At 61.8% G+C, this 13826-nt stretch overlaps 1 protein-coding gene across 1 annotated transcript; it reads left to right on the top strand.

Annotated features, from left to right (window-relative positions):
- Nucleotides 1-7314: 7314 nt before the first annotated feature.
- On the top strand, nucleotides 7315-12559 carry ICOSLG (inducible T cell costimulator ligand). Its single transcript, XM_082840283.1, has 5 exons — nucleotides 7315-7347; nucleotides 8243-8608; nucleotides 9305-9586; nucleotides 11176-11346; nucleotides 12277-12559. The coding sequence occupies exons 2-5, from the start codon at nucleotides 8269-8271 to the stop codon at nucleotides 12426-12428; spliced, it is 945 nt and encodes a 314-aa protein (XP_082696409.1). The 5' UTR covers nucleotides 7315-7347; nucleotides 8243-8268; the 3' UTR covers nucleotides 12429-12559.
- The last annotated feature ends 1267 nt before the right edge of the window (nucleotides 12560-13826 follow it).

Consider the following 13826-nt stretch of genomic DNA (forward strand, 5'->3'; position numbering starts at 1 on the left):
CAGGCCCATCATCCCTTTGGGTCTGGAGAGACAGGGCCCCGCTCCCACCATGACCTTTGGTGGGAGGGGGCGAAGCCTCGGGTCTAACGGTGGACGAGACCCTGACATGACCGTGCACGTTGGGCTGCTGGAAATGTTTCTTTGTGCCAGTTGGGAAGTTAAAATATATTTATTATGATCGTTGTGGGTCATTCTTTGGTGTTTTTGTGTATCAACACCGCCTTTATTTTATTCTGTAGGACATAGGAAAGTATGTGAGAAAGACGAGCAGGACACATGGTCATAACCGCGCGCTGCACCTGTGCCATTTGTACACGCAGCCGATGCCGTCACGGCTGCCATGTGCCTTGACGGTTAAAATCACCCACCCTGATCAGAGCCACAGGAAACATCCCAAACCTTTGCAAAGTGTAGATATCCACTCGGTCAGCCAAGTAGGACAGGCTGAACAGAGGGCATGGAGGCCAAGGCCAGGTCCACTCGTGAAGCATGCAACCTTTGGTCCTCCTTAACCCAGACGGACTTGCTTGCAGAAGGCGGGGTCGCAGTTTGCCCCGGGCTCTGGTGAGGACAGGACCATTGGAGCATTGACAGAGCCGGCTTCAAATCACATGTGATGAATCCCAAAGGGGCCTTTCCAGGTTAACCAGAAAACTCCCCAAAGGGACCCAGACTCAGACAGGCACATAGATTCTGCTTGTCCTGGGCGTTACACTGTGACCTGGGGAAGCTTGGGACCACTGCTGGTGCCGACAGTGGTTTGTGGAAGAAAGGTGGGGCTACAATTGGACTTTCTGAAGGGTGGTTTTTTTTTTGTTTGTTTGTTTTTTGTGGTACGCGGGCCTTTCACTGCTGTGGCCTCTCCCGTTCTGGAGCACAGGCTCCGGACGCGCAGGCTCAGCAGCCATGGCTCACGGGCGCAGCCGCTCCACGGCACGTGGGATCTTCCCGGACTGGGGCACAAACCCGTGTCCCCTGCATCGGCAGGCGGACTCCCAACCACTGCGCCACCAGGGAAGCCCTGAAGGGTGTTTTAAAAGTATCTTGAAATAGAATAGAAGTTGTGATGGTTAATTTTATGTGTTGACTTGGCTGGGCCACGGTGCCCAGACCTTTGTTCAAACATTATCCTGGAGGTTTCTGTGAAGGGCGTTTTGGATTACATTGATACTTAAATCAGTGGGCTTTGAGGAAAGCAGGTTACCCTCCACAGTGCGGGTGGGTGCTGTGGTCTGAACTCACCGGTTGATCCTAACCTAAGCTAAGCTCCAAGGTGATCGTATTAGGAGGTTGGGCCTTTGAGAGGTGACTCCAAACTGGGATTAGTGCCCTTACAAAAGAGGCCCCAGCGAGCTCCCTCACCCCTGCCCACGTGTGGACACACGAGAAGCGTGTGACCGTGCAAGGGGCCCTCACCCGACCCTGCCAGTACCTGACCTGCCACTTCCAGCCTCCAGAACTTCGAGCAGGACGTTTCTGTTGTTTACAAGCTGCCTAGTGTGTGGAATTTCATTATAGTGGCCGCGTCGGACTGAGACAGTCCCAAGCCTTCAAAGGCCTAATCTGCCCTGAGCGAGAAGGAATTCTCTCTGAGCACGACTCTTCCCGGGCCTCCAGCCGGCCAGCTCACCCTGAAGGTTTTGGGTTTATCAGGCCTCCATAATTACGTGAGCCAATTCCTTGAACAAACTGTCTCTCTTCCTGTCTCTCTTCCTGTCCTTCTCTCTCTCTCTCTCTCTCTCTCTCTCTCTCTCTCTCCCTCTCTCACACACACCCACACCCACACCCACACACACACAGAGAGCCCTGGCCGATAGAAACATCTTCATCTTCATGAAGACCTTCTCTCCAGGCTAGCAGGGGGACAATACTGGGCTGTGATGTCACGGGTCTCCTGTCCAAGGGCTAAAGGTCTGTAATGAAACCAAGGTCATGGCAGCCCCAGAAAACACGGAGGGCCAGTGGGGACAGGAGCATCTGAGCACAGATGAGACCCTCCAGGGAGGCCAAGCCCTGGGCCCAAACCGACCGCAGAGACAGGCACTCGTGTCGGCGGTTGACGGGACAGGGCTGGGAACAGCTGCTTCCACCCAAGGCAGCCGGCGCCGGGGGGCCTGGTCTGCCGGCGTCAGCTCTGTGCCAGCCTGCTCCCAGGCGGGGCCCGGAGCCCCTCAAAGCAGCCTTATAACACCCTGAGATTCTGCCTCTAAGTATCTAATCCTACCCACAGAGGCCCCTTGTGACCCCCTGTGGTCATCTGAATAATGACCCCAGAAAGATGTTCCTGTCCCAAATCCCAGAACCTGCGAATGTCACCTTATGGGCAAAAGCGGGCTTGGCTGCTGTGATGAGATGGAAATGGGGAGACTGTGCTGGATCACGTGTGAGCCCCAAGGCCCTCGCCAGGGGTGGCAGAGGAGACCTGACCCCATATAGAGAAGGCCATTGCCGTGGGGGCAGAGACGCAGCTGCAAGACAGCGGGCGCCTGGGGCACCCGGGGCGGAAGAGTCGGGAAGGACCCTCACCTCCAGCTCCCCGGAGAAGCGCTGGTTCAGGCATCCCGCCTCCAGAACTTGAGACGGTGCATTGCTGTTGTTCTGAGCCCCGAGTTTGAGGTACTGGGGTCTTGCTTCTGTGTCTGCACCCAGAGCCTTGGGCCTTCAGCACAGCAGCAACTCCGGCTTGGTTCCCAGGTTGGCCTAGATAGCCTTCCGGGTGGGCTTCTCTCTCCGGCACCCCCAACACGCCCGCCTCGCTGCCTGAGAAACGGCCGCAGGTGAAGGCGGGGGAGGAAAACCTCAGCTCACCCGCAGGAAGTCTCCCGAGGGCCGCCCCCTGCGCTCATCCGTCTTGAAATCCTCTGTCTATAAGCCACGTGCCGGCATCGGTGCGGACGCCTTACGTGTGCTCACTCACAGGAACCTGAACCTACTTAGCTGCGTTACGAGGAAGACGTTGTCGCTGCCGCCCCTTCGCAAATGCGGAAACACAGGCACAGAGGGGTTACGGTCTCAGGGGCCTGGGGCTGGCCTTCTGCCCGCTCCCGGGGTGTCCCTCCCCCGCTCCCGCCCCGTCCTGCTCGGACGTCCCCTTCCAGCCCCACTGCACTCCCTACCGCTTGCCTGCCCGCTCAACAGGCAGCGCGCTCCTTGGGCCCAGGGTGCCCACTCTTGGGTGGGCCTGGCAGCAGCACTTGGCCCTCCGGGGTCCGGGGAGGAGGGCTGCCCCGGAAGCCAAGCCTGACCCCTTCCCCACAGCAGCCGGCTGCTCCGTGGCGTTCGCCTCCGGAAGCCCACGGCGCTCCCTGCCCCGCTGCCCTGGGGCTGTGCCCCCGCTGCACTGTAGGGCTGCGACCCGGGACGCCGACTGGGCACCTTTCCTTCCCCGCTCCACGTGAGCCGACACTGCGAGCGAGGTTTTAACCGAGGGGGCCTCTCCGTCCCCCAGGACCCGAGGTTGTGTGTGGGGTCCACCCCTTCCACTCCCCAGCACTGCGGGTGGGGGAGGGTCTTGGTGGGGGCGGGACTGGACCCAGGAAGGCGGGAGGTGTCGGACCCAGCCGGTCCCTTGTCCCTTTCTCCTCACCCGCGGGTGATGCTGGGTCGGCCCTCCTCTGCCAGCTGCCGCCAACCCCGCGGGAGGGAATCTAAGGCCACCGATATCATGCCCCCTCTGGCCCTGCTGGGCCTGACACGGTGACCGCCCCCCCACCAAGGTCCCCGCTGCATCTGTTCTAGACGCGGCATTGGTTTTCTGGCTCTGGGGATGGGCAGCGTCCTGAGACTCCATCTCTGATCTGATTTATACCCACGCCCGGTTCTCCTGGCCAGATCTTACTTTTCCTCCTGGCCCCCATCTTTCAACCCCTTCCTGATGCCCCCCACCCAAGTTCAGGCTGTCTGTGCCCTCACTGGACACTTGAACGGGAGTCCTGGCCAGGACCCCTGTCCCTTCTCCTCCCCCTGCCCCCAAAGGGAGGATAGACCCTGCTTGGCCTCTGTAAACCCCCCGCCCCAACCTGCAGCCTGACCTGGGAGGGGTGAAGCCCCTGTGCTTTAGGACCGCAGGCCCACCTCTCTCCCTGGCCACCTGCAGCCCCCATCCCCCTCCTCGGCAGCATCCCCATCTCCCAGCCCAGCTGTTTTGCTTCCTTGTCTTTTTTTTTTTTTTTTTGCGGTACGCGGGCCTCTCACTGTTGTGGCCTCTCCCGTTGCGGAGCACAGGCTCCGGACGCGCAGGCTCAGCGGCCATGGCTCACGGGCCCAGCCGCTCTGCGGCATGTGGGATCTTCCCGGACCGGGGCACGAGCCCGCGTCCCCTGCATCGGCAGGCGGACTCCCAACCACTGCGCCACCAGGGAAGCCCTGCTTCCTTGTCTTGTTTGCTCTTGTCGCCACAGGAATGTTAACTTCCACCAGGCGCAGATTCTCTTATTTTAAGCTTTTCTCTTTAGCACTCACATAGGCCGAGTGTGGTAGGTCGGCACTAAATCTTTGTTATAAGAATGACAGCATGCAGGTGGCTGGGGCCAGGGGAGCCCCGTGGGCTCTGCCCTCACTTTACACCCTGCCTGTCCTGCGCCCCAAAGGCTGGTCTCAGCACCCCCATCAGCCTGGGCCGCAGGACACACCCCTCGCGCCTCGACCCGACAGGAGCCTCCAGGCCTGAGGTGGGTGCCTGGGGGCCAGGCCCTTCCGGGGGCTGGACGGCCTCACCTCCAGGCCTGAGGTGGGGTGTCTGGGGGCCAGGCCCTTCCGGGGGCTGGACGGCCTCTTGCCTCATGGCTCCACCCACTCGCCTGGCCGGCACCCACCTGGCCGGTGCGGGAGGAGGACGCAGCTGGGCCTAAAGAGAGGAGGCCTCGTGGACTGGGTGGGCTGGGCAAGAAGGAAACGGGGCGTTTGCCCCCAGCTCCGGGGCTCCGCGCCGCCTTTCCCAGACCAGAAAAAAAAAAAAAAAAAAAAAAGAGTGAGAAGTCCCACACGCTTGGAGGAGCAAAGACGAACTGGTTTCCAGGCGGTGGGCTTTTCAGAGCCTTTAATAGGCAAATATGCCGCGGCAGGTGGCCCAGGACTGACAAAGGACGCGGCAGCAACGCGGGCTCGGGGGAGACTAGGGCTGGCCTGGAAGGTGGAGCCTGCCGGCCTGCCTTCCCTCCCTCCTTCCGCCACTCATTCATTCGTCCCTGAACGGTCCTGGGGCTCTGACTTCACCAAGCGCTGGAGGTCCTGGCTGCGTCCCGAGAGCGGGAGGGAGGGCGGGAGCCTCACTCTCAGCCCGCCGCGCCCCGCCGGCTCTCAGGCCGCTGGGGCGGGGGACAAGCGCAGGCGGAGCCGGGGCGCTTGGGGGAGCGGACGTTCTGCGCGACTCCGGGGCAGCACTGAGCCTCCCACGGCCCCTCCAGCTGGGCAAGCCCTCCAGCAGCGCGCTCGGCCGCCCTCCTCCACCGGACCTTCCCTGCCGCCGACTTGCCGGGGTACCTACTGCGCCCAGGCTCAAGGCCCGGTGGACCTGGAGCCCCAACCTGCAACCCGCGGGGCCCGACTTACGCCCTCTCCTGGGAAGGGCTGAACTTTCGGGAGTGACTGTCCAAGCTTCCGTTCCCTCGCGCCTGCCAGTGGCCAAGGCCGTGGGAGGGACCGGGCCGGGGGTGGGACCAGGGGCGGGGCCGGATCGGGAGGGCGCTGAGCCGGTCGCCGGCTCAGCGCCCAGAGCCTCCGAGGCGCGGCGGGAGCGCAGCGAGTGCTGGGCGCTCCGAGGGCTCCCGCGACCCGAGGTCGCTTGTGCTCGTGCTCGGAGCTCTCCCGCGGCCCGACGGCTTCCGCGGCCCGAGGTCTCTAGTGCTCCGAGATCTCCCGCCGTCCGAGTTCCCCCGTGGCCCGGGGTCTCCGCCCCCACCATGCGGCCGAGGAGGTGAGCGTGTGCGCGGACGCGCCCTCTGGGCGCGGGGAACCGATCCTGGCGGCACAGCGGGGGCCTCGGTCTCCGGGAGCGGGGCGGCACCGCGCGGGGCCGCGGGAGGCGTGGTTACCTGCCGGCGTTGTCCTCCCGGCGGTGCGGGACGCTGGCAGTACGCGGGTGTACCCGGGGCGGGGTCCCTGCCGAGGGAGGGAAAGAGGGAAAGCTGGGAGAGAAGACATAGCGACCCACTCTCACTTCCCCCCCCTCCCCTCCCCGCCCCCGGCGGTGGCCCAGAGGAAAGAGGGTGTGAGTTTGCTGTGCCAAGGTCGCTCTTATTTACCTCGAATGCCGTCTGGTGCCCACCAACTGGTGACGTGCCCCCCGCACGCCTGGGTTTTCCCCCTCCTGCATCAGCAAAGGCAAACTGGGGAAGGTGCCGGCCAGCTGGTCACTCCTGGTCTCTTGCCAGCTGAGGGGGAGGCAACAACTTTCTGCCAAAATACCCCCTTCTGGGCAGTCTTAGCATCGTCAGCCTGTGTTTCCCTTGATGAGCTGGTGAGGTACCCCATCCCCAGGTGTCCCACACGCACAGCCCAGAAACCCACCCACCCCAGGGTCCCACCACCCAGTCTCTCCAGTTGGAAATACAGGGAAAGACTATTCCCTCAAGAATGGAAAATAAAAATACTGCCGTGTCACAGCCACCAGCCACCCACACCCCTGAGCAGGGGGCCCCGTCTGTGCTCTCTCCTCTCTGACCCAACGAGGAGTGGGCTGGGGCACGGGCAGAGTAGTGACAGGTGAGGCAGGGGCCACCGCTGAGGCATGCGGGGTACAGAGGCTCCCAGGCTGAACGCGCCAGGAGCCTGGGAGTCATGAGAGGGGTGTGCCGGCCCCCAGGGCTGAGCTGTGCACCAGCTCCAGTGGAGCCAGCAGATCTGGTTTCAGATTGATCACGTTCCTTCAGAAGGTCGTCCTGGGGCTCACCCGACCCTGGTGGGGGGAGGGGCATCTTACATCTTCTCTGTCTCTCAAACTTCAAATAACCCGAAAGTGGGTTTTTATCCGATTTTATACAATTTCTTAGACTCCATCCGTGCAAAGCCAGGCCACCAGGGGGCTGATGATTCCTCTCGACACCCTTTATCACACCCTCATAATTGCTTTGAGGGGCGTTTTATTAACGTGGGAGCTGGTCCCGTGCAGGGGCTGCCAGCCCCTTGGGGCTTGCCTGCTGGGCAGGGAGGAGTTGGTGCTGCGTCCGCTCCTTGAATCCCTGGCTGCCCGGGTGGCCTGGGCTGATGGCCTGGCTGCGGTGTATTCCCACTGGGATGGTGGGTGTGACCGGCTCCTGACCCCACTGGGGAGAGCGGGACTCACCCTTTTCTGGTTGTTTTTTCCCAGCCCTGGACTACTGCTGCTGCTACTCTGTGGCCTGCGAGCTGGTAAGTGCAGACGGTGCTCTTGCTGGAGCCTTCCAAGCCCTTCAGTTCTGAGCAGTGAGGACCGCGGGGTACAGGTGTCAGTGGGGTCCTCCCCACAGCCCTGCTTGCTTTTCCAGGGGCCCTTGTGAGAAAACGGGGCCCCCAAGCCCAGGGTAATGTGTGGCATTGAGAGCCACAAAGGGGAGGGCTCGGCCAGACCCCGTGGTTCTCCTTTTGTGTCGTGTTTGGGACAGGCAGAGCGCAGTTCCCCCCAAGTGTTTCAGAACCTCCGCTTTCCAGAGGAGCTGGGAGCTGGGCTTCCTGTTTCCCGTGACCCCTTTGCTCCCCAAAGCCACCAGCTTCCAGAAGAGTGCAGAACGGGGATATGGCAGCGCAGCGGAGACTGAGGCCTTGCCTGGCCTTCCAGCCCACAGGGCGGCGGGTCAGGGCAACGGCCACTTTCCCTGCTGGCATTTGAGCCGTTGTAACAGACCACAGAACCTCGCCGGGCCTTCTCTGATGGAGTTGCAAACACTATTATAATGATGTTGTTGAGAAGCTGATGTTTTCTTTTCAAATGTCTGAGTTTTTTAAAGACATCTTTTTATTCTGAATTCATTGTAAACTCCCAAGAAGTAGTAAAAACAGGGAGGAGTCCTGGCTGGCTCCCGGCATGATGACTGGAAACCGACCCTGGTGATGTATCAGAGCAGCTTACCGCCCGTGTCCGAATTTTTAAACTATTGTTGCTTTCCTATGTGCATCTTATTACTAATACATTCCTTTCCTACTGAAATGAGTCAGAATTGGGGTCTGAGTCTTGCAACCCAGAAGCTCCCCCGTCCCTCCAAAGGGTGAGTTCAAAGTTACGCGTCAAGCGCGGAAGATGAATTCTGTTCTCTTTGGATGTTTGCAGAGATTCAGGAAGAAGCAATCAGAGCGATGGTGGGCAGTGACGTCTGGCTCAGCTGCATTTACCCCGAAGGAAACACCTTCGATTTAAATGACCTTTATGTTTACTGGCAAATCAGCGTGCCGGGCAAACAGAACACCAACTCTGTGGTGACTTACTACCTCTCGGGAAACAGCTCTGCCGGCCACGTTAACAACCACTACAAAGACCGGGCCCGGCTGTCCCTGGACGGCATGAAGCAGGGCGACTTCTCTCTGCACCTGCACAATGTCACTCCCCAGGACGAGCAGAAGTTCAACTGCCTGGTGTTTCGGAAATCCTTAGAATTAGAAAAGATTTTGGAAGTCACGGTCACGCTAAACGTGGCAGGTAAGACGGCGGAGCTGCCGAGTTGATTCCAGCCCAGCCTTACGGCCCGGAAGAAGTGTCAGTGAGACCTGTTTTCTGCGGCTCATTCACCCGTGTCTTCCCTTAGAGGAAATCCAGATCCCTCTAGCGGGGTTCTGTTTAAACCAGGTGTGCGGCTTAGGTGGTGGAAATGTCGTTCGGCTCGTAAGAACGTTTTCCAGTAGCCGAGGTGCCTCCCTCCTCACAGGAGCTCCTAAGCTTGCTGTCCTTGCCTCGAAACTCTCCAATTCAACCCAAACAAGATGTTTTCATGAAATTAGGAGGGAGTGGTATAAGGCTCTAAATGAGATCAGAGTTTAGGAAGAAAATTAAACCCCTCCAGCAAGTTGCTCGGGGCACCGTTCCGTGGAGAGACGGGTGACTTGTCAGCTGACCGTGTCACTGGACTCAAAGGAGGCCAACCTCCTTGGGGTGGGACGTGGGTGCCGGTCACTGCCCGCCCGGCTCTCAGCGCCCCTACTGGTGGGTTGGGGGGCGTGACTCTGGTAGAACAGGGCCTGTGCTGCTGCCCAGACCACAGCCTTGGTCCCGGCCCTGCTCCGGCGTCTGGGGCGCGACGGCTGCCTCCCTGCTACCCTGGCCCTTGGCACCGTGTCCCCCCCCTCTTCTGTGACCTTCGGAACCTGGCAGCCCTCAGCCCGTTTCCCTCCCCTGCAGCAAACTACAGCATGCCGGTGGTCAGCGGCCCATCCCAGGACGAGGAGCTGGTCTTCACGTGCACGTCCACGAATGGCTACCCGTGGCCCAAAGTGTACTGGATCAACAAGACGGACAACAGCCTGCTGGACGACGCCCTGCAGAACAGCACCGTGTCCCTAAACACGCGGGGCCTGTACAACGTGGTCAGCGTCCTGCGGATTGGGCGGAGCCCCCCCGTCGACGTGGGCTGCTGCATTGAGAACGTGCTTCTTCACCAGAACCTGACCAGCGGCCAGACGGGTAAGGTCCCGGGTCTGCGCACTGACCCCGACCCAAGGCTGGGGGCCAGGGGGGACTTGGGGGATCCTCTCAGGTGGGAGACAAGCCCCTATGAGGTGACTCAGCAGCGGCTTCAGAGGTGGTGGCAGGGCGAGGGGGTGACAGACATCACCGTGCGGCGGAGGGCAGGGGCCGGCCAGGTGCTCGGGGCGCTTAATCCTCATGCACCTGGGGGGGGCGTCAGTTTTGGGGACCCATTTCACAGATGAGGGACTGAGGCTCCGAAAGGTCACGTAACGCTCAGAAGCTGCAGGTGAGGCGGCGGCAGCGTCAGGATTGAAGCCCCTCCCGCACAGCCACCACCCCAGCTCTTCGGACGTGTGCCCCCTGGGAAACCAGAACCCCTCCTCCACCAGGGGGTCCGGCTGGGCCTGGCTGCCGTCCCAGGCCCCCTGTGGAAGGGTGCAGGCGGGTGACTCCTTCGTAGAAGCCACAGGCTCTCTCAGCCTGTGTGTCCCTGTCAGCAGCGTTGAGACGCCAGGGAAGGAGGGGCAGGAGAGCTGGAGGACGGGGGTGTCGGGGGCCTGCCTGCTGCCCAGCTGCCGGGAGCCCCCGTGCCCGGGCACTCGCCTTCCTGGAATGCAGGCGCAGCCCTGGGACTCAGCGGTCACGGTCTTCTGGCTGCACCAGAGGCCTCCGCTGGCCTCTGCGTCCCAGCAGGGCAGCCGGGTGCAGGGGAAGGGGAATGGGAGGGTCTCCTGGGGCCGTAGTCTCGGCCCAGCTGCTCTGGGGGACAACTGGGAAGCCTGTCAACCCCCATCACCCCGCCCTGTGCCCAGACCCTCTGAATCAGCACTTCTGGGCTGTCCAGGCAACAGGACATGTTGAAAAGCTTCCAGATGGTTCTAAGGTGCGTGGGAGGCCTAGCCACTGTCTGGCTCATGGCTCCTTCGGGTTTCGGCAAACACGGGACACTTGTAACAAGCTGCCCAGGGAAGGGCACAATGGTTGGGCACTGGGACAGGAGGATTGGCCCCCTCGTGCACTGCCAGTGGGACGGGAAATGGTGCAGCCGCCGTGAAGAGCAATCTGCTAGTTCCTTAAAACTTAGCCTGTGGGGCTTCCCTGGTGGCGCAGTGGTGGAGAGTCCGCCTGCCGATCAGGGGACGCGGGTTCGTGCCCCGGTCCGGGAGGATCCCACATGCCGCGGAGCGGCTGGGCCCGTGAGCCACGGCCGCTGAGCCTGCGCGTCCGGAGCCTGTGCTCCGCAACGGGAGAGGACACAACAGGGAGAGGCCCGCGTACCACCCCCCCCCCAAAAAAAAAAGCCAGGAAGACCACCACACCCATTCCCAGGTGTGGACCTTTAGGAAGGGCTGGGATTACAGGTCACACAGGTAGGGTGAGGAGGAATGACAGCCCAGAAAGAGATGAAGGTTCACCTGAAGGGGGAAACCCTTCTCTCCATCAGCTTTATAGCTTAAAAATCACAAAACACCTCTGGGAAGGTTTGGTGGATCAGTACCCCTTAGCACTCTCTCCTTCAGGATGAAGAAACCCCCTTTTCCTCCGGACCCTGTTAAGTCCTGGGTTACTTTCCTTTCCTGCAGAAACGTTCACGGGAACCAAGGACAGCATCACAGAGGACCCAGTGGACGACACCCAAGATGCGGTGAACCGGCCGGTGCTCAGCGTCCTTGCTGTGCTAGTCGTGGCCGTGGCCGTGGCCGTGGCCACGGGCTGGCTGTGCAGGCGGAGATGTCCCTACAGAAGCTACGCAGGTATCAGAGAAGCCCGCGCTGCAGACAGCGCACACTTACTTTGTTGGGGTGAGGGCTGGCCTTTCCCAGGATGTTTCCAAGCCCTGCGTGGTGCCGCTCTCGCGGGAAGCATGCTTTAATCGTGCTCACGCCTGTGAGGATAGCAGCCCCAGTGCCCCTGGTGTGACCTCAGCCTCCGAGATCCTGACACAGCTGCGCCCCAGAAGGGAAGTCCGGTCTCTGGGTCTGGGGGGGGACGGCGGACTCCGAGTGTGGACGTGGTGTGTCTGTGGAAGCCGAGTTGCCTTCAGTCCCTCAAGGCCGTCTGTCCAGTCCTGGCCAAGCTCGAAGACAGATCCAGAAAGTCTGGGTTTTGACTGAATGAAACAAAGAAGCAGAGCTCACAGTGGGGAGCGGAAGAGCCTAGAATGTGGACCCGGGGCACCCAGGTGCCACAAGAGGGCCTGAGGGCTGGGGCCTCGGGGGGGGCAGCACAGCCTCCCCGGGTCGGCCTGGTGGTGGGGGTCAGCGGGCATCCCCAAAGGTCTTCTTAACCAGGTCGGGCTCCTCCTGGACTCCTGGGAGGGTGTGGAAGGGAGCGCGGCTGGACTGCGGAGCCTGCGCACAGTGGGAGCTCTGCCCGACGGGAGGGGTTGCTACGTGCCGCCTGGAGCTGCCACTTGGTTGCCAATGCCGTCTGCCCAGAAATACTGCCCGCGGCCCCACTGCCGACCCAGCCAGGCTGCTGAAGGCCCTTGAGCATCTTGAAGCGCTTCCCACCCTGACCTCTTACAAAGTCTCGTCCTGGAAATGAGGGCGGCCTGGGGAGCCCTCACCCGAGCAGGAAGCCAGAGGAGCATGGAGTGGGGCGCTGCTGAGTGCGGGGCCCCTGGGGTCTTCAGAGAGGCCCCCTCACGGCCCGCCCTGAGTGTTTCTGGTTTGTCCCAACAGGCGCCCAGGCTGCGAGGCCGGAGCTGGAGCTCACGGGTCAGCTTGCCAGGAGGGAAGGAGACCCGTGGAGGAAGCGTGGGTCCACGGGCTCGGGCGAGCTGGGCGCTCCACTCTCTCTGTGCCCGCCTTTCAGCACGGGTGCTACTCGATGACCAGGAAATAGGCGTTTCCAGTTTCAGAGACGGTGAAATCCCAAGCGAAGGCCTGTCCCCCTGGCCTTCCTTGGCGTGTAAGCCCGTCCTCTCGCTGACACTGTGCTATGGGATTTTCCAAACGTACAGCCACGCGTACATGTCAGCAGAGAGCCTGGGACCACAGCCCCGCTGCCCCTCCCCGGCTGCCCGGCTCGTCCTCCTGTTCTCCCTCCGTCTCAGCCCCACCCCTCGGGGGCGGGGCCTCTCCAGCGGGTCCAGACCCTTTGTACGGGCACCTCACCGTCCCAGAGTGAAGGTCAGAGTGATTCCCGCCCCAGTTTGGGAACGTAGCCACGCGCAGGGCCTTCAGTTTCGGTTTCCTACTGGCAGGTGCCTCGGGCTGCCAGGCCTTGGTGGTCAGGCCAGCGGGTTCCACGCCTGAGGCCAACGACCATGCCCTGAGCCCCGTTTCTCCACCTGTGAGAAGGGTCGTCGGGGGAGGGTGGGCCCGAGGTGAGCCCGACCCACACGGCAGTGGCCGCCCACCTGTTCACCCAGGTGATGCCGGGGCACGCGGCTGCCTGGGGCTGCAGCAGATTCCCTCCCGAGGCCGCTTTCAGACGATGCGGGACACAGCTCGCTAAAGAATCCGGGCCTGCTGACCCGAGAGTCCGATGCGGCGCCCGTCTGCAGGCGTTTTCAACCCTGTTTTCACCGTCCTGGTTCCTGAGAAGATGAGTCTCTGCTTGCAGAGAGAATGAGCCAGCTCTGTGCTCACGCCCCTCTCCTCTTTCCTTCCAAGAGCACGTGTGATGAGAGCTCCCCCAGGACCTGCCACCAGTGGGGACGTCGGGTGGCAGCTTGAGAATTGACCCGGGCAGGCTGGACAGAGGACACCGTCTGCGCCCGTACTGGGGGCTGCACGGACACTGGGCCACCTGGCCTTGTGGGGACACGCAGGCGCCCCCTGGAAGGGCCACGCTGACCCCAGGGAGCACGTGGCGGGCACTGACCTGATCCTGGCAGCCCTTTCAAAAGGTCGACAACTCCTCGGGGATACGTGTGCCCCCAAGTAGGTGGGCTGCCCACCTTTGCTGCCAAACACAGAACAAGAAAAGGGCTGTGACGGCTCCTTTCCACCACCAGCCCCCGAGAGCCTGCGGCGCTTCTCAGCATCCTGGACCGGACGGGCTTCCGAGGCCACTGTCTTCCGGGATGGCCTGCGCTAGGCCGTGTTCGCTCCAGGTTCAGGGGCCACGTGCTGGCTCTGCCGGTCAGTCTCCTGCCCCACCTCCGCCCTGAGGACCCGGCGTCTGTGCAGACGCGTCCTGAAGCACTGAGCGGGCGGCACCAGACAGACCCCTGGAACTCATGTCCCTCCAGAACACTCCCTGGGAGGAAAACCCGACCTCATTT

The sequence above is a fragment of the Leucopleurus acutus genome (genome assembly GCF_964270905.1).
Source record: "Leucopleurus acutus genome assembly, chromosome: 5".
Classification (NCBI taxonomy): Eukaryota; Metazoa; Chordata; class Mammalia; order Artiodactyla; family Delphinidae; genus Leucopleurus; species Leucopleurus acutus.